General features: G+C 39.4%; 1 protein-coding gene across 5 annotated transcripts in view; it reads left to right on the top strand.

Annotated features, from left to right (window-relative positions):
* The window catches only part of DNAAF8 (dynein axonemal assembly factor 8), a 98,016-nt gene that overhangs the window by 12,105 nt on the left and 64,699 nt on the right, over positions 1-21,212 (top strand). For all 5 annotated transcript variants that reach the window (XM_075059383.1, XM_075059386.1, XM_075059384.1 and 2 more), the window contains 4 exons: positions 47-112; positions 2,385-2,753; positions 4,634-4,793; positions 19,093-19,284. In XM_075059383.1, the coding sequence (XP_074915484.1) occupies positions 47-112; positions 2,385-2,753; positions 4,634-4,793; positions 19,093-19,284 (787 nt within the window). The remainder of the gene's footprint in view (positions 1-46; positions 113-2,384; positions 2,754-4,633; positions 4,794-19,092; positions 19,285-21,212) is intronic.

Below are 21,212 nucleotides of genomic sequence, written 5' to 3'. Positions count from 1 at the left end.
CGCAGTTGGAACAGAGTTAACTAATAGAGTCTAATTTGTTCCATAGTGCCAGTGACAGCTCCACTGAAGAAGAAGAGACTATGACAATTAAGGATGAAGCAGAAAGGAGAATGTAAGTTTCTTTACCAGGACCCTAGTTCAAATGATACAACGTTAATTTTTTGCTGAAACTAAAATAATTGCCCTAACAGTGATTAGAGTGAGAGCTCTCCTACTGAAATATCTCCATTCCTTGTCTTCACAGCAAAAAAGCCCAATAATGAAAGTGCTTCAATCTGGCCACAAGGAGATCATTCTTTTCTGTTGCACGGTAAAGATACTGAAGCAAGAAAATAGTTGTTGATCCTTGAGGCAGTATAGCACCTTATTCCTGTACAGCTGCATGGAAACAGCTCAAAAGACAAATAGAGTAGACCTGGGTGGCTGGGAAGCCTGACTCTTTCTCCAGACTTGTTTGAGTGACATGAGAACTGGTTTTTAAATGACTCAGAACCAAACTTTGAAAATATTGTAGGGAGTTGACTCAGACAAACCATTATTTTTAGAAACAATAAAATAGGCTAGAATAGATCTTGATTTAAAGAGAATATTGAATACATTGTGTGGGCAGGGATGCTCTCAATTCTCCTTAACTGGCGGGGAGTGGAAAAGAGGAAAGGGGAGAGACTGTGATGGATGGAATCCTGAACTGTAAATTCTTCAATATGCACAGATGCCAGCTTTTTCCTGTTGCTAAACTCAGGGCTTGATTCATACCCATAGGTTGTTAGACATTTGTTTAATGTGAAGTAGATATGTCAAGCTTTAAACATCTTAGTGCATTTATGGGCTGGATTGTATTTAGAAGTCTGATGCATGTAAGTTCACATTACAGCAGTGCAGAGGACAAGCAGAACATTTGTATTGTTGTGCCAGCCAATTACTCTTTTTTTTTTTTTTTTTAATGGTGTGAAAGAATAAATGATTCGTCAAGGAACAGAGCCTAAACACTCAATATAATTTAGAACATCTAATCCAAAGGCAGCATAAAGCAGGAGAAAGATGATGCTTGGGGAACTCTCACTGGCACTGATGCAAATGCAGAAGTTGCATCAGTGTCAGTCTGGAGTGATAGAGAGCAGACCTTAGCTGATTGGATTTTGATTCGTTTTAATGTTGCTAAAGAACAGACAGAAATTAAATGCCTGGCAAATGCTATTCTCTTCTGTTTCTAAGTAAGAAAACCTCATGGTCTCAGTAGGTCAAGATTCTGATCTCATTCACAAGGGGTCAATGCCAGTTTTACTCGTCTGGATGGAATTATTAAACAGGGCTACGTGTTCTGTAGTACAATATACCTACATATTAGGACCTTGGAGGGTTAGTTGTCTTGATCTCCAGGCACTTAGCCTAGAAAATACGCTGTTGGTTTATCTCTGGAGTGCTCAGGTAATCAGTACCATCTCTAGCACTATACTATAAGGCTGCTCTCCAATACATGGCGCTCTCCTATAATTACCACTACTTAGGCATACTCCTTAGTAGTCCAGCCATCAATGTTAAATGTTGATTTGATGGTTCTGGATATGATGGCAGGAGATGTGAGATCCTTAAGGAGAAAGAATACTCTCCATCTGTTTTTTCTTTGTTCTGAGAAGCATAGGTTTAGTTTAGATAAGTACAGCAGTACAATGCTGTGCATGCATACACACCACCTAACCGAATCACTAATATCCAACTCAAACAATCTGTTAGTCTGCATACTTTTCAGCTACCACTAAAATAAGGTATATTATTTTCTCATAATCACCAGATGAGCTACAAATTGATGGTAGTCATCCTGTAGCAGGTGACTTGGGAGACTCATCATTGAACAGAACTGCAAGACAAAATAACCATATCTGCCCATTACGTCATGATAGGACATTTCAGAGCAGAATACTATCACAATATTGTGGTTGCTGGCAGTTTAGCAGTCTCATTAACCTGGAGGTGACAGGGATGAAATTAAGTCAAACTCTCAAAAATCCTAAAAGTTATTAGAAGGACTTTTCTTATGTATGTATTTGAATCCCAACCCCTGTATCCAAAGGCAACAAAAATCTGTAGACTCTAATTTCCATGCTAACATTACATTCCTCCAGGGCTCTTCTAGTAGGTGTGCATTGTGCCTGAAATGCAGAAGAGGTAAGTAATTTACCAGTAAGACCACTTTCATGTTCTGTCACTGTAGTGTAGCGTTTTGTGTTGCCTGTATGCTGGTGCTGCTATTACCAATAGCTATTATTCGTGTAGATGCCCAGTCTTTGTTTGGAGCTGTCGCTCATATGAGAAGTTCCTCAGAGCTTGAATTTATTCATATAATACTTTATCTTGATTAAATCAGGGGTTTATTTTCTTTGCAGGAGGGATTTCTCAGGGAAAAGCCTGCTACTGCAACAACTCCATACAGCCCGTAAAGAAGCCTCAGAGCTTCTTCATAAAACATCTACCCTGGCTGAAAAACTTGAAGGCATAAAACAGGATCCAGAAAGTCTGGAAGAGATAGGTTCCTCTAAAATACGTCAAAACCAATATTTTAAAGTAAGGCAAGAGACAAATAAGGTGATTCCCAGGAAACCGATGAGATTGAAATCAGAGAAAAGAAATACCCCCTTGTCAAGCCATGGGGGCAATGGAGCTGACATAGAAAAAGAAAACAAAATGGAAGCTGAGAAGGTTCAAAATTCAGGAAATGTTCCAGCATCTCCTCTAACTACAACAGAATTGCCAAGGTATCACACAAGAAAAGTTGTAACTGGTTTTGATTATGGCTTGTCTAATTGTCTAAGATTAAAGAACATTACTTATCCACTCTGTAAGTTCGAGCAAAAGGATGTCTGGTTTTCTTACCTAGAAAGACAGCCAATCCTGGCAGCTATTGCTTAAAGGTTTAAAGGCAGCCAGACTTAGTAGGTCAGTGAACTGGCCTGGGATTAGACATGCTATGGCACTTCTGACATAGTGAATTTAGCCAACTAATGTTTTTATTCTATGTAAGAGGAGGATAACACTGTATTGATGTCCTTTATGAAAAACAGTACTGAGATTTACTAAGCATAGCATCATAGAAAATACATCTGGAAGGGTCTGTCTCCCTGTACCAATACAGAGTGAGGTAAAATCTAATCCTTTCCTGGCAGGTCTTCATATAACTTGGTCTTGAAATCCTCAGTGGTGAGGATTCCTTAACTCCCCAGGTAGTACCTTTCATTGCTTAATTATCCTTACAATTTTAAAGCTTTTCTTTAAGTCTAATTTAAATTATCCTTTCTCCAATTTAAGCTTATTTTTTGTTGTGTTCCTAGGAAGTATGGAAAATGGTTTATTCTGTTTCTCAGCATTAAAAGCCTTTTACAAATTGGAAGATGTATCATGTCTCCCCATGTAACTTTTCTCCCAAACAAAGAATTCTGACTCTTTGGCATTAAGAAAAGTGCAAGAGCTTAGAGGGACAAAGTAGTACACTCATGAGGAATGGGTTATACCACAGGAATATCTTGGAAAACTTCAAAAAAGGGGGGTGGGGGAGAAATAAGAATGGTATCAATTGAGGAAATAGTTATCTGGACCTCTGCCTCCTTGGGCTTGGTTTAATGTAGCATATTCTGCATAAGGTCTAATTTTAAAGTGAAATCAGGTGGTTGCCTTATGCACCTGCCCAGCTATTTGGGAGAGCTCCATTATACTGACTTTTCAAAGGTTATATTCTGCCTGCTATTTTCAGAGTGAAATTTAACATTTTGACTTTGACATATGAGCCCTTGAAAGAATTAGAATCTGCCTACTCTAAAGACTATTACTTTTTCAGTGTTAAACTGTTGCATACCCTGCCACTTAGACACTTCAGCTACTGTGTACTTGGTTTAAATGGCAGATGGTTGGTTGCACGTTTTTTTCTCTATGGGATTCCTGACATTAAAGCTCATTCCTTCCATCAGTTTTATAAAACTCCATTTTGTCTACCGGTTAGAGTGCCACATAGATGGCAGACCATGCCTTGGTAAGAATCTGGGTTATTTATTGTTGCTGAGTAATAGCTCACAATGATTTTGACAAATTTCAGTTTTCTTTCTTGGTCTTCTAGTAATTGTTGGGACACCTAGGGAAGAATTGAAGAATTCAGAAGAGATCGAACATATTATTTGCCATGGAAATGGCAGATAAAATCTTTCTGCAGACATCAAAATATAGAAAGATGGAAGGCCTTGGTTCAGGGGAAACTTGTCACTGTATGATAGCAGATAGGAAGGGAAATGGAGTTAGACTGAGAATTTTGGTGTGGAGATGGGGAGTGAAACATCATAAACACGCCTCTGCTTAATGGAGTTCCGGTCTCCAAATAGATTGTCACCAGTTGTCAGAGGTTTGAGGTCTGCTCCTTTTCTTTGGTTTGTTTTTTTTTTTAGAGAAATGATTTCATCCAGTGACAAGTTCTTGTGTCCCCCCACAAACACCATACGCGCTTTCTAAATCTATTTTAGCCTTTCATGTCATGATTCACCCTCAAGTGTGTGATATAAATACAAGAAAAAAGAAATGCAAGCAGATGAACAAGGGTGCTTTTTCTCCAAAGTGAAAAGCTTAAGCGAAGCAGAATCTGTGTATTTTTCAGGGCAGAAGAAAGTAAAAGAGAGCTATCCCAAAAGGAAGAACAGATGAAAGAGAGACACAGGAGACACAGATTCCAAGAGCAGCTGGAGAGATTGCAGCCTCAGCAGTCAGTTACTGGAAAGCAGCCCATGGCAGAGAAAACCCCCGTTTTGTTCCACATGGTTAGTAGTTCAGTGTAGGACTGTCCCTTTCAGAATGGTTTCCTGGCCAAATGCAAGTGTGATCCTAGAAGCAAAAAAGTGATTTTCATTGCATTATTTAAAATCTGTTTGTTATGGAGCACCACTAGCTGATGAGATCAGCAGGCCTACAGCTCTTCTCTCATGCTAATAATATTTTTCTCACCTTTCCTGTATGGTGAGTGCTCCCCATACAGCTGCCCACCAGGTTTGACATGTTGGGTTATGGCAGGAGTCCTGGCTTGCTGAAGTCAGTGGGCTCAGTGTCATCTACTTCATGGGAGCCAGACTTTCACACGTGATTTTTCATAACTTTTTTAAAAAAGTAAAACATTTTTACTGTCATACTTATAAAGCAAAGCCTAGGCTGAGTCCTGTCTGGTTGTCTGCCCCTAGCAGCTTTATATTTCAATTTTGTGGTTAGGTTTTGAGGATTGTGGTTTTAGTAATAGGTTTTGCTTTTGGCTGATGTCCTGATTAAGGTAGTATGAAATTATCCTGATTTTTCCCAGAGCCTGAAATATGGCTCAGAGGACAGGCCTGTTTTTCTTCCTCAGAAGATTTGTATATGTAGTCCTAATTCATCCTTGCACTGATTTCACTGAGCACAAGGCCAGCTGAGAAGGTAAGAGGAGATGAGAAACTCCAGAATTTGTCCGTGAGTCCACCATAATGATTTATTTGGGCTAATAGCAATAACAAAGCTCTTCTGTCAGTACAAAAGTTGAAAGACCTTACAGCCCTAAATTGGGTGATGGACTGTTCAGATTTGTTTGTTTTGTAAGCAATTGACTACTGTGTTTCTGCAGATTGAAAGCTCATTTTTAACACTGGATTAATCACTGATGAGAAGTAAAGGACTGACAATCTGACAGCTGAATTTCCCTCTGTCAGCCTGCTCTGGCAAGGACAGTGCACTGCACAGAGCTCTGTTTTGAAGGTTGTAAAGGTTGTGAATCTAGTCTTCAGACTTGCTCCTTACTCAGTCTGCTGGGAGGTACCACCAAATTCCAGTTAGCCCTTATTAAGATGCAGGCACTTACTTGCTCATCAGAAATATACTTGAGCCTTGCTAACTCATTCCTGACAATGCACCAAGTGATTGCTGAATTGTTCCCTATCTTGGTCATTTCCAATATTTGCTGTGCTGAAGCCAATAAAAGGAAGATAACTGCTTGGTAATGTGGTTTCTCTCAGGTATGGCTCGGGGTATATCTACACTGTAGTCTTGCTGTAACTGAATTGCAGTGTAAATATGCCCATTATAGATTTAATGATATTACTGCCAGCTAGTCATGGCAGCATAGAAATTGGCAAAAGCTAACCAGCCTAGGATTTACTCAGCTTCTGATGCCTGTAGAAATAGCTAACTGGTACATAAACTGACAGCCTGCTTGAGGAAAACCTGCCTGAACTTACAAGGCACTGTTGGTAGAAACAAAATCAGCACAACCCATAACAACTGCGTTCTGTGGGCAACTTTGCTCTTAGTTCTTCTTCAGATATATTAATCATTAAAATTAAGAATGAAAAATGTATCAGCATCATCTATCAAATACAAGTCATTTATAACATTACTTGAAATTCATCTTGACAGCAGCATTTTTTCTTTGAATTAGAACAGGTTTTTCTTTTCTTTCTTTTTTCCTTTGCTGCACATAGGAAGACAGAAAAACTAGAATGTTTCGACATTTAAAACTAAGAAGCTGTGATTTGTCAGCTGTGCCTCAGTGAAAATATCTAATACCTATATATAAACATGTATATTCAAAGAACAAGCCACAGTGTTTGACAGAGTAGCACACTTTCAAATTTGTTTTTTTTTAAGTCCTTTGTTTTGGCAATGATAGATGTTCAGATCTGGAACACTTGTCATAGTTTCCAGAATTCCTCTGACCATTTATAATGTACATAAATAATTGAATTGAATAATAATCAGAGGGAAAGTTTAGAAATTCTGCAATTACTGTAGCAGAGGTGCTGGGAAAGAAATGCAAAGGAAATTTAAAAAGCTGCATTAGGGTTACATTAGAGTTCTTGTCTAAAATTTAAAAGCAGTGAAATTCAGATTTAGTGCTGTTGTCTCTTTTTCTTAACCTAGTTCAGTCAAACGCTGTAGGAAGCACTAATATAAATGAGAATCAGGTTTGGGAAGAACACTTTCAAAACACTGCAGGTAACTTAGGAGACTAAGAACTAACTTTCAGAGGTACTTCAGCATCTAAACAAGGGGCTGATGGGCTGATATCCAGTGGTATTTTCAAGACATGCAAGTGCCAAGTTCCCCTGGAAATCACTGGGTTCATTCTAAGAATTCTGCCTGTGAAGTCTGTGTCTTTAGGTGTCTGAATACTTTTGCAGTCTGGCCCACCTCTTATCTTTTAAAATGCATGGAAGAACCTGATTTATTTTTTTTTCTTTTTCCTGCTCCCCTCTACCACCCAAACTTTCAGTGAAACTTAAGACTGGCATGAGTTGATGTCTTCTGAAAGTGGGCCCCTTAACCACATTTTAACCTTTGGATCTAATTCAGAACTGATCTACAGTTCTGCTGACAGCCAGCAGAGTGGTGATGTGATCCATGCTGTAAGGTCAGGTTGAATTAATAGTTTAGAGTAACATGCATAGGGTTTGTTTCGGTATTTGAGCAGAGTGTTATTGACAAGGGAGACAGAGAAGAAATGGTGTGCAGTATGTAAAACAGTTAAATGGAGGATGTAAAATGAAGTGAGTTTGATCTGTCATTTCATTCATCATGTATTATGATCGAGTAACTTAGTACTAATGTTGGTTTCCGTATTACATTCCCACTAGGTGGGATCCAGACAACAGTTGTTACTTTTGCCAGGCTCGTACCTGAGTTTTATGTCAGAGAGCAGCACAAGCTGGTTACTCTATAAGGAAAGACAAGCCAGGAGCTGCAGGTGACAGCAAGGCAGGCAGGGGCAGAGACCTCACCAGCAAGGAGAACAGTCCCACCTTACCTAAACAAGAAAAGCAGAGCAGGTCCGTTGAGGGTAACCAGTTGGCAAGTCTGTGGTAATGAGGCAGGACCAAGATCAAGGCCAGAAAGTCAAGTCAGGGACAGGACTGGGTCCAGTGACATTATGCAAGGCCAGCCAGCAGCCCCGTGATCACCCAGGAAATCTGTACTGATGAAGCAGGTCTGAGATCAAGCCACAAATCAAATCAGTTAGTTAGGGGCAGGGTTCAGATGAGTGCAGCGAGGCCAGGTAGAGGTATAGCTGCAGTGTAGCTCAGTCAAGGACCAAGGGCCAAGTGTCTCAGCTTAAACGCAGCTCCCAAGCAAAGGGGGAAGGGCCCCGCAGAGGCTTCACATAGCTTGTTTCACAGCAGTTTCATCTAAAGTTACACACTTGAGCTTGTGTCAGAATGCCTTGGACACAGGCAGCTAAACCACTGCAGGGGGTCATGCTCATGGCCCTGTTACTTTACATCCAGCTATGGAATTAATTTAACAGATAGCAACTAGTATTTAGCTTTTATTAAACTCTTTTATTATTGGGCCAAAATAGGAGTTTTCAGCAGGGCTTCAGTTTGATTCTCTCTTTACCTTTCTTGTTTTATCGTTATATGGCAGAACAAGATTATGTAGTTTGAAAGCTGTTAGGAACCAGCTTGTTACCAGTACCTTATAAACACTGTTTTGTCTACCTTGTACAGCCATACTGTTTGGAAAATGAATGTGTTGACTCATACTGAGGCATCTAATTTTTCTTGGCTATGCAATCATTTTGGCTAACCTTGTATTAGTAATTGTATTACCGTGATCGTCATCTTATTGCAGCTTCGCCTTACAGCTGGCTTACAAAACAAAAATGTTCAGGCATGCGAGTCATTCTAGCTTAACAAATATATTATGTGGATACTTTCTTTTCCATCTTGTAAACATAGACTTTATAACCTTTCTGTCACAATTGGTAAGGTTTTTTTTATATTAATGCACTGTTGACTCAGCTCACTGATGTCAGGTAAAATTCTCAACCAAAAGATTTTCTGCTTGCATTCCCACAAAGCTAAAATTAACAATAGACTATGGCCAAAATCTTCCTTGCCCTTTTACGGCCTTATTACCACTTTGATCTGATATCACTTCAATAGGAAAATCCCTGACAAAATTCCCGGGTCGTACTTACCACCAAGAGTAGTGCTGAAGTGTTGTATGTTCAGTTACTGTGACAGCTACCCTGGATTAGCACAGTATGACTGAAAGTAGAGGTTGATTTCCAAAACTTGTAGAAATATTTTTAGTTCAGTTACTGGTACCATATTCTTTTTTTATGTAGTAAGTGTGTCTATCTGCACAGTTGTCAGTGAAATGCTTTTGATTCTTTACCTGTGCTACTAAAATAGGTGCCTGTGATTTCCAGGCATACTATTGTATGGGTATCTTGATCATTTTAAGGCAGTAGTGCTGGCATCAACATCGGAAATTGCCTTTTTCTTACATCTTACCTGAGCACAAAGGGTTGCTCAAGGACATTGACTGTGGGTCCCAGGATCCCAACCCAACAGTTTACCAGCTGGACCGTACTACTTGGGCATCTTACCAACTCCATTGTAGAGCTGCTTACATGAATGCACTTAGGTGATGTCCTAAGCAGTATTTAAAAAAATCTCCATTTTTATTGCTGTGTGGAAAATGCATAAAGGAAAAGAACCGTAAGAAAGTGAAATTCATGTCTTGGTAGAAAGAATGTACAAAGGCCTGATCTACCAATTATGAAAGGAATGTATTTTGTGCTAGTTCTGTATAGCAATGCCAATTTATCTCCAACAAAGTGGTGCAATGTACATATTTGGAGAAGTCGAGGAAAACTGTAAAATCTTATTTCAGTTATAATGATCTTGTGACACAGTAACTGAATTTTTCTATAACTGTATTACTCTAAAACTGATCTCATAAGTATAAATTGCCCTGTGACCAAATGTTTTCATTTACACTGAACCAAAGCAATTGCTACATTTGCAACTGTGTGAATGTAATTGAACCCAGCATTTAGCTGTTGCTATTATTTTACTATAGCTTTAAAAAAAACCATTAATTGTAAAAATTGCAAAATATTTCCTACACTAAATCTTTTTCTGACATCAGAGCTGAATTTGGCTTGTGCTTCACTCTAGGTCTTCTCACTCTCTTGGACTGACTCTGCGGGGTTGTGGCCAGCAGTTATGTGCCAAACAGCCAGCAGATGGCCCCTGAATTCCTCCCTTTTTTTACAGTGAGGCATTTAATGAGTTCCTGAAACAAGATTAAAATCTCTTGTACTTAATGAACCTGCTGCCTCAACTCAAGAAAGGCTTAAAAATAAACTAAGGCAATTAGAGATGTAGTTAAATTTAGCATGCAAAAACAGAAGGCCAACATTCCTGTTTGTACCACCCGTCCAGCACACAGGATCCAGAATAGCATGGAAGCTCCCAAGAAAAGGTTTTTCTAGCATACTTGACTGTTAGCTGGCACAGAGCCTGTATTTCTGGCCTCCTCTTCATCTTCCCACTTGGTACCAGTGAAAGCAAATTGGGGGGGGGGGAATTTGCTGGCACAGTACTTTATGCTTAGGTTGAGCTTAGCTGGTTTATGGTTTCCTTGGCTGTAGTCAACAAGCCAGAGGAGCTGAGGCTGCTGCTGCCTCTGCATTGGCTCAGGATGGCACAGATCTATCCTAAGGATTTGCCATAATAGGCAAAGCAGAGAATCCAGCCTTTAAACGTCTTTGTTATAAACAACATCCTTTACACAGGCAGAGTCTGCTTGCTTGCTCTCCATGTTCTCTGAGTAAGAGATGTTATGGAAGTGTGTGCTTTGGCACTCTAAGGGCGAAAAATTAAAGCAAGTCAGGAACTTTACAGACTGATGACTCTTCTCAGTAGTTCTCTCACACAACCAAAGCAGTTAAAAAATTACATACAGTAATCCTGCTTTAATAACCTGTTGTCTGCTTCAGTAGGTTTCTCAGCCAAATTCTATATATGCTCAGAACCAGGAAACTCACCTTCTGTACTGAATGCAACAGGACCACCAAAAAGCCATAGAGAACCTTCCATTTAAACTTCTGCTCAGAGATCCAGTCTGATGGTTTCACAGGGGCTCCCACCTTTGTCCATTGCACTTTCTATCTATGGAACGAATTGAACAGTCAGGTCTTTACAAAGAAATGACTGCTTTCAGTGCTGTTTCTCTGATTGGAGTTTGAAATGGCCCCAGGAAAATGTGAAATATTTAATCCTTTATATTCCTTGGCATATCTTCGAAGTGATTAAAATGAGTTTAGGCTTATGCTTGAATATACTTATGCATGATCTTGACAGATGGGAACATTCGTTGCTGTTGCTTAAGGGAAAGGTTAATATAAGTAAAAAGAATATAGTTTCCAGAATTACATGCATGAACTTGCTGCCAGTAGAGGTCCTAAATACTCCTCCATTCACATTAGCAGGATGGTTCAGATTAAACTTGAAGAGAAGAAAATAACGTAAAATGTCCATGGGCTAAATTCTATTTCTCATTTAGAAGAGGACAGGAGGACAGAAAATAATTTCTGTACCTTTTGTCTCTTTGGGTCTTGCTCTTTGACAGGTCCTGTGTTTGTTGGCAGAAGGAATAGCTACCATAAGTTTGCAATGTGTATGAAGAAGTGCCAGTCACGTTTAATTATATAGGGAAATACTTTCTGCCATGCATGTCTGTCTTGGAATCAGAATTGAATTCACAATTTCTGGCATTACCTCAGGGCTGTGATCAGTGATGCTATTTGTAGATGAAAGGAGGCTGGATCTGTCCCTCTGTTTTTCGAAGAAGATGTACAGGCTTGTCTGACACAGCCACACTATTGTTAAAGAAGCTGTATAGTTTAAACTGTAATCCTAGTTTTTCTTATGCCTTCTTGTTTAGCATTATGACTTAGGTTGGACTACAGTTCAAAATCTTAACGCACTGGGGGATAAGCTTGGTCACAACTTGTAAACATATTATTACACAAATAATTATGGAAGCATTATTCTTAGTGGCAGGGAATGGAATTCAAGGCTTTATCTGAGATTATAGAGTGGAATTATCCTGCTGTTAGTTTTGTTTTAAAAACGTAGAGCTCTGCCAGCTATGTGCCAAGCACCTGGAGTTCCCACAAGCTTCAGTGGACATTGTAAGCACCTAGCAGATCTCAGAATCATAAACCCCCCATATTTACTGCCTTGGAGAATTTACAGGTCTGAAGGGTTATCTGCATAGTATTTTGCAGCTGGACGCAAGGTCACAGAGCCTGTATGACAAACTGGACACAATCCATTTCTAAACTGGAAGCTCATAGTTTGAAAAGCAGGCCACTTGAGCTCTGATAAAACTACCTGATAGAGCAGCTGAGCATAGTTTGCAACCCCCACCCCCTCTCTTTTTTTCGGGGGGGGGGGGGGGAGGATTTCCATAGAGTATCAGGGGAAATACTTGAAAAGATAAATAGATTAAAAACTAGAAAAAATAAGGCTTTACCCAAATTGATAAGTGTAGGGTGAATCTCCTGGAGTATCAAACTAGAGCCATTTCAACAGTATTTAAAGCCAGCTAGGATCATGTGTCAAATACCAGCCTAGTTTTCAGATGGCTGAGGACCAATGCCATGTTCTATCCCATTTCAAAGGGACCATGTACAATTTCCTTCCCTGCTGCGGGTCTGGAAATCGTGACATATTTTATTTGTGAGGCAGTTTGAAATCGTTTGAAGAACAATGCTATGGACGATATAGATACTACTGTTCAGGTTTTAAAGGACAGGATACTCTTCTGAGTGCAAAGAAAGGGAACAGAGATTAATTTTGAAAGTTTCAAGATAATCTTACACTGTTCCTCTTCAGAGTGTTTTACAGGCTTTTGATAATTAATCCAGATAGACAGGGACTAGGATAAAGAAATACTATCCTAACTTCACAGTTTCACAAGGAAATACTCCATTCCAGCACCAGAACTGAGGCACAAGTTCCTGATTCCCAGTCTTGTGCTCACATGAAATGTGTAAGTAATTAAACTTCTTTTACTTATTTCAGCTGCTTCTCATTAACCAGGAGTATAAGCTCATTAGATGAGGAACTTTTTGTTACATGTGCTCAGAACACCAGCACAATGAGGCTATGAATCCTTCCAAGCCTCTCTAAGTGTTACTGTAGTGTAAACACCAATCATGGAAAAGGCACTTCTCATTTTTAATTATTATGTGTCAGAAAGCAAACAAAATCAAATAGGATTCAGTGTTACTTTGATTTAAATTTTAGTGCAATTTTCAGAGCAGTTCTTTGTTTACCTGAGAAGTGGAGCCTTTGTCAGAAAATTTTCCCACTTCTAAAAAATAAATTGTATGTAAAACAGCTGCTTGTTACCAGTTATTTGTGCCAGTTATTTGGATGGTTTTTAGCTGCATTCAGACTTGTTGCTAAATGGCCTCTATTTAGACAGTTTTTCTTGAACATATTTGGGTGAAAATACCCATTTGCAAACACTTTTGGTTAGTTAACAGGCTTTACAACCACATGAATGTTCTGTGCTCTAATGAACATTAGAATTATGTTGGAATTGGTCCTTAGTCATCTGAAAGCTAGGCTGGTATTTGATATGCTTCTAGCTGGCTTTAAATACTAATTAGAATATTCTATGTCCTAATGAAGTAATTCCAGAGCAATTCTATCAAGGAAGTCATCGTTACTTTAACTATGCTTGCCTATCAATGCTGACTGATAGATATGTTTGTTTCATTCATAGAATTCTGGTCTACTGAACTCAGACTGACTAGAAAGATATTGTCCAAAAAAGAACATTAGCTGGTTGTGTAAGACTCTCTAATATTAATAATGTTCCAGGCCCTGGACAGCAAGAGGTCACGGTAAGACACACCAGCATACATAAGAGAGGCAGCGTGGCAGGGGCACTGCTGTGTACTCACATCGGGAATACTGGCAGGACAAGCAGAAATGAGCAGGTTAGGACAGGAAGCAGTCTAGGGTACAAGATTCTTATTCAGGAGAAAATGTCTGATGCTGCAGAGTTGTGTTGTTCACTGAAGATAGCAGAAAAACTGTATGTTGAATTTTGGGCCAAAAATACTTTTGTGCCTATGTGGTACTGAGTGATCACACAGTATCTATCTGCTAACTTATTCTATGGGCCAGATCCTTGACTCTTGCAAGAGGGGTTATGCATATCTTTGATAACACAGATGAGCCATTAACTGTAGTGAAGCAGTTGAGAATTCCCTTAATGCAAGCTAATGCAGAAGTGGGATAGAATAGTGTAATTCACACTACATCACATGTCTCTGTTGTCTTCATTTGTGTTGGGAGGGATTTTTGAGCCAGAAATGTAACCAATCCTAGCTATCATTAGCTGTCTGCCAGTGTTGTGGTGGCCATAGAGCTACTTTAAATTGCACTTGGGGTTGACCATGCTCAGCTGGCAGCAACATGAAAAGGTATACAAAGTGAATTTTGCTGTCCTTGGTTCCTGTGCTGAGCAGAGCTCAGTTCCTTTCTGTGTGTCACATCTGAACTGCACTCCTACATTCAGTAATTTCTGGTGACAAGCTGACGTTTCTCTTTGACACTTGCCCTCTTTATGCTCCAGCAGAGACACTGTCTGGCTTTAGCACACTCATACTGCCAGAGATTGAAAAGTGGTTTCTTCTGAATCAGGAGAGGTTATATTCTTCATGCCCAAGACTAAGAATAACTGTTCCGAACAAGAAGAAAATTCTCAGGAAAGAATTTATTTTTTTTTTTTTTTAACTCGGATGATATGTAATGCCCTAACTGAATTGGAGAACTACAGAGATCATAGCAAATAATGCTTCCATTACGCAGCTCTTTGAACTCCTGCAATCTTACTTTGGCAGAGTTATCTGCTTTGGAGGATCATAACTCCTCCATTTTAGCAATGTGAAGCTCAGTTCAGATCAGAAAATTTCAATAACGTCTTTCCACCACCATATTTTTCAGATCCATAACCTCAGCATGTTTGATACTCAGAAAGCCCTTGATGCTATAGAGAGTAAACCTAATACAAAAATGCATTAACAGAAAGACCATTTAGACCATTAACATCAATCATACTCTCCTTTTTATTATTAAATGTTGCTTTCCTAATTACCGTATGTTCTGCTGGTTGCATGCAGGAAATGCAGATACTTTCCTCATTCTTAACCATTGTTCCCACTTTGCAATGATAAAGCAGTTCTTTGAATGGTTTCAGAGTTTTTTCCACAATTTAACATGGAATTTCAAATAATCTAACAGATGGCATTGTTATTTTTCCTTCCCCACAGAACGAAAATGAACAAACACTTGACATTTCCAATATGTCTTCATCTAATGCAAGAATTTTTAGAAGCCATGAAAGAGTGTTATCTGCTTTGCCTCAGATGGACAGAATTCTTAAATGTGTCCTAATTATCTACTCTCCTACATTAGCAACATGACTGCACAGAAAATAGATGTATAACCACATAATCAACATGCTTGCGTTTTGTACTGTGAGGTCTGTCTATAATGAAGCGTGAACATGCAATGCTAGAGCTATTTCAATGTAAGAGTATAGAATTTTCATTAGAGAAATTAGCTAGAGCTGCTAAAGTACCTAGAAATCAGCTCACATTTACAAATGTACAGCAGATGCATCATTTGGCAAAAGATTTCTGCAGTCAGTAATTTGCCATTCATCAGGGATTGCCTCTTAAATCTGCGATCCAAGCTGGGGTGCAGATGACATAGAAGGATAAATTTAGACATGGCTGAAAACAATTATTTTGATTAAGCCTCTAGCCAATGAGAGCAAGAGTCTTCTTATTCCTCCCCTTCCCCCTCATTCACCCCCTCCAGGGGGGAGGAGACTGTGTGAGTAGAACTTATCTTCATTTTACATGCAGTGGATGTTTTGATTTAGCTCTTGCTGTTGTAGAGACTATTCAACATAGTTGAGAGTGTTTTTTGATTGAATATGATACCTTGCTTCAGTGCTAGCATCAGTTAGTATTGGAAAAGGTGCTAGAAGGGAAATATCAACGTTTTATTTACCTGCAAAAGAGAGACCATATCTAGGGGAAAAAAAAAAAAATTAAAAATTGGTTTCTCCCTGACCTATCCTTCCACTGGGAGAAACCCTCAGACTGGGTGAGCTGATTCTGCTGGGCAATACTCACTGCTTGCTTGAGCCTCTGTGGTGAAATGAAATCTCTAAACAGCAGTTGGTAGTAACTGCTTTCACTTGCTATCAGCCTTGTACTTAGCTGGATACCAGCAGCAAACTTGTCATCTGGTCTTCTTGGCTCCTGAGGTGCCACTCATCATTCCAGCCTCTGACAGTTTTGATAAAGTTTCCCAGTCTTAAGGCAACAGAGCTGTTTGTCCAATCTAGTATGCAGGTGTAGTAAAAGCCATACTAAATAGTTAAAAAAAAAATAAAAAATCATCATTTAACTTATTTGAGCTATTTTATTAGAAACAAAATGGCATTAATCTTGGCTGAAAAACTTGTGTCTGCTAAGCTTTGGATTACTGTGATCGTAAACACCTCTGTTTTTTAAAAAAACGGATGTAAAATGCCACTTTTTTAATGATTGTATGGATGCCTTCATGCTACAGGTTTTTTTCTTTATGAATAGTAGTTTCCTTTGGGGCTATGCCTCTGTATGTGTAACTTCAACGCTGCTATAGCTGAAGGCTAGAATATATGGGTATCCTTAAGTTGTCTTGCAATTCCTTTTTCTTCTTTTTCTTTTTCAGCGTGGATTTGGCAGGAGGTTATTCCTTGGCTGCTTAGTGCTTCTACTTGCACTGTTGTTATGTTAGAGTGGAGAAAGATGGCCAGAACTGGGGGTGGAGGGGTTGGAAAATCAAGCTGAAAGGTTGTAAATGGCAATATTTTAAACTATAATTGCAAAATAAAATAGCAAGCACTTTGGAAATAGGGAATTTTATCTTATTTACTCTATGGTAATCGTTGGCACTTGATTACAATCAGCTGCAAGCCTGTCTGTGATTGACAGCACAATTCTAGCCAGAGCAACCAAAAATAGCCTAGCATTTAAGTAATTTTAGTCTTTTTATAATCTAATACCATCACAAATAAAAGCCTGTGTAACATGTAGGCAAATTGAACTCTCTTCACAGATAGACTAGGGTAAATTGGGCAATGCTGTGGGAAGGCATACTCAGAAAGCACTGAATATATCTTTCTTCAGCAATTCTTGCCCAGAATTAAGTAGGATTAGCTCCTTTTTTTCTTCATTAGCCTCAATATTTCTGAAATTAGTTAAATTATTCTATGCCTAGATTCTTGTTGGGGTAAGGAGGCTGGCAGAAGGAGGAGAGGGAAGGACCAACATTGATCAAAACCTCACTCATTCTCAGAAAGAACCTTAATAAGTAAAATTCTTAGCTGATCTCGGTCAAAAAACCTATTGAGCCCTCCCCTGCTGCTAGGCCAAGCAAATATGAAATAGTCAGAAATTTCCTGCTGAAGCATTGGTAGATACTGGTTTAATCTTTAGCTCTTGAGTTACTTCCTGTCATTGATCCCCACACCTTTGTTGAGAGAGGAAGAAAAAAATCATTTCTCCAATATAGGATGTAGAAGAAGGTCGTCTTTTCCTGAAAGTGTCCAAGTTTCTTTTAAGGCTTCTTCCTCAGAGAATTACAACGGTAGGGTCAAAGCCCTGATGAATTCTGTGAGCTCCTCAGGACTACAGTAGCATTAGTAATGTAGATCTGCAGCATCAGAAGCTTTTGCATGGCTATTTTTCCTTTATTACTAATTGCAGTTTTTATTTGGTACTTGTAGGCAGAGCTGTGCCTGCGGCAGATATTTTGGCGCCAAAACACTGGATGATGCAATAGCTCTGCTTGTGGTTTTTTATTAGTATATTTTTTTCAAAACTGTTTTAAGGAATTGTCTATTTTGAGGATAGGCAGGGAAGTCAAGCTACATCAACTTGTCAAGTTGAATACTCATTAAACACCTTTGTGGGCATTTTAATTCAGAATTGAAGTGGCTTTAATTGGATTTATCTTACTTTGCTTCCAAAGTAAATTTTGGTAAATCAATTTTAGGTTAATTCAGTGTAAAGGCGTGGGCAGACATCCTCATTAAGGGCTACCTGGAGCAACTGAAAACATTACTGCTTAGCTGTTCCTCAACACCGTCCTGCTCCCATTGTGTTCCTATAGTGTTCCACAGCTCAGCTCACAGAAGGGTGTGCTTGCTAGTCTCATACTACAGTAAGTTATTTCAGATTAATTCTGCTCACCTTTATTAGCAGTTTAGTCTGTTGGCTGATTGTGTTGACATGTACAGGAAATGTAGTCATGTTGCACTTTGCTGACTCTGCAGTGGGGAGTTGATGCTCTAACAAGTAGCTTGGAAACCTTAACTATAAACAGCTCTGCTTACTTCCAAAATGAATGTGTCCATGCCTGTAGAATATATGCACTCAGCATGTCTTGGGGCCAGGTGGGGCTGAGGGTCCTTACTAAAGGATCACGACTGTTGAGGAGCAATACTCTTATGTATACTGGAGAATCTTTGTGATTTTAGGGACTAGCTTAATTTACGAAATAAACGGCAGGGACAGCAAATTGAACATAGATAGGGATAGCAAGCCAGCTAATAATTACAGCTGCAGCTACCACATCTTTGGAAGAACAAAAGAGATCCCATAAATAATAATTCCAGACTTCAAGCTTGAGGTTGTTTCTTAAAGAATGGGTCTCTTAAAGGAGAGGGAATTTGCATCCTAAATAACCAAATATCAATACTAAAGTAAAGAAAGGAGATGAGTTCACTTAAATGTAACATCATCTATGAAATGAGGTGCGTTAGATGAAGCAGAAAATAATGAAAGTTTTCACACTTCTATCAGGCTAGTTTTGAAGGCATTTCACTGATTTTTTTTTTTTTTAAAAAAAGCCAAAACACAGAATCTTAAAGAATACAGAATAAATTCAATCACACTATTTCCAGCTGTGACCATGTAATCTTCCATTCACTGAGCAGTGTTTCACTAAGTGAAGACCCAGGTGACAGCGCTCCAAGAAAAACTGAAGTGCTCAGGAAGGTGTCACTGATATAATGACCTAGCTTTTATGGCTTGTGCTTCATCTTTGATAAATGCTCGCTAGATATTAATTGCCCCTCCTGTGATGGCAATGAATGTGATTCATTCATGATGATGAATACAGTTCCAGTAATCCAAATGACTTCCATTTTTATACGTTTTTTTGACAGGAAGCCTCTTATTTGCCAGATATTGACACATTGCCTAGACCACACAGTATGAAAAATGAAATGCTGCTTATGACCATTTGGCTGTCAAGTTGTGGCCAAGTAGCTACAGATCAGTGCAGTGGGCAGCTACCTAACATGGTGCTGAGAGCAGCCGACATCTACCAGACCCTTGTGATGTGGCTTCTCTCTCTGGTGAGTATGTGCAGTGACAGTGCATAAAAGAAGGTTCTGCATGATTAAGGCTGTGTTTGGCCCTCCAGTGAATATATAATCATTCTTGGAATCTCCTTCTTCCAACAGCTACAAAACAGTGGTTGAACAAAGGGGAGAAATTATGTTCTAACTCACCTTAAAGTCAGTAAATAAAAGTCTTGCTGAAGTCAGTGGCAGCTGGATTGTGCCTGTAGTTTATGAAGAACAGGGCACAGAAAGTAAAAAAACTGTTGGGCCAGACTCGCAATAGTGAAAAGTGACTACTGGAAGTAGAGGGCTGTCTAAGTATTGTACTTTGTCCTTGGCAAAAGAAGCGAATGGACACAGGTGCCTATTTCTTACCACTTGTTCTTGTTAAGAGAGATCCTTTCTGATAGTCAAGAGGGCTATAAACAAGTGGTGGTTTTTTTCATCTTAATTGTCTTTTGGATCAGATTTTTTTCTCATCTAAAGAAACCACCTTTTCCTCACTCTTCCCATTCATCCCATATTAGCCTTTTCCTCTGGGGAAAACAGGCAATGTATATTTTCCCTCCCCATCCCTCACATTGGCCTCATTCTTTTCCCTGGTTAAAGACATTGACACACCAATACCAATACATGCGCTCAAGGTAGATTTCACCCTGAGCGGACAGCCTGCACAAGGCTTTTAAATCACTTAAACTTCACTTAAACAGTATTAATTGTTAATGATGTTCACACTTCCATTAAAATATTGCTAACATTCTTTAATGCTAGTTCAGTGCTAATGAAAATTGCCACTTGAACAGCCCCAGAGTCTGAATCTTCCATTCAGAAGCTAGTTAGCTCATGACCAGCTGCAGTGTGAGCTTTCTTCCCTTATGTTACTCCCATTTAAAAAACATGAGCTCTGACTTGTAGCAGATTCTCCAAGCCTGAAAGGATATCTCAGCTTCCAGGGCTCACTGTCACTCTACTAAGACTGCAGGGTCAAATGTTGTGACGGACTTTGTGTCCAAGAGAACCTGGGGTAAAATCCACCAACTGATTTCACACAGGTTCTCAAACAGCTGTTGGATAGCAGTGAAAAGGTCTGCATTTCTTTAATTAAAAGAAGTGGAAAGATGGAGGCATTTTTAGACCAAATTCTCATCTGGTCATAATCTCTGTAATTCCACTGATTCACTGGCTTCCTGGCTTGTGTATATCAGCATATCTTTATTGATTTCATTGAAGATATGCTGATTTCTACCAGTTAAGAGCGTGATCCTCCAGATGCAAGCATTCCCCAGTGGCAGAGCTGCTACAGAATTTCCCATGTGAAACCAGTGTTCAAAGCAGTCAAGGACTTGGTCGTGCTATTTTGAGTGATACAGCTGACCTATGCAACAGTTTGAAAATCCACTCAGGCCCTGTGTTGAGAACATATTTCTAAAGGCATTTATCTCACTGTAAATAGTTTTGGTTTATATAAGCAGTAAATAGCAGAGCTGTTAATCCATCTAGAGATCATGGTGATGGTATAAACCATGAGAACAAGACTTAGTGGTTTCTGTATTCACCAGAACCCCGGGAAGGAATTATAGTCCTGTAATTCACACTTGCCTGTCTCTTCATCTAGCGTGTGATCTGGCTCAGGCAGAACCTGAACACTGCCTCCCATGGCTGCTATTCCTTTCTCATGGCTTTGCTGGTTGCCTGTGTCTGACTTTCCCATAGCCTTCTGCCCTCTTTCACCTGCTACCCAGGTTTTAGGATGCTTTGCAGCACTACAGTGCCTTCCCAGTCTGTTTCAGGTATCTTTCCTGTCTCTTTTCTATCCTGTAATGAAGTTTCTCATGTATACTGTATGATAAAGTGCATCATGTTTCAGTCTGAGCAGCCGTAGGAGCCAATGAGTGGTCTATCCTATTGGAACCCTATCTCTGGAACTAAACTGATACTCA

Source organism: Buteo buteo, chromosome 29 (genome assembly GCF_964188355.1).
Source record: "Buteo buteo chromosome 29, bButBut1.hap1.1, whole genome shotgun sequence".
In the NCBI taxonomy this organism is placed as follows: Eukaryota; Metazoa; Chordata; class Aves; order Accipitriformes; family Accipitridae; genus Buteo; species Buteo buteo.
The sequence above is the reverse complement of the archived record's forward strand: the minus strand, read 5'-3'. Positions and strand labels throughout refer to the sequence as shown.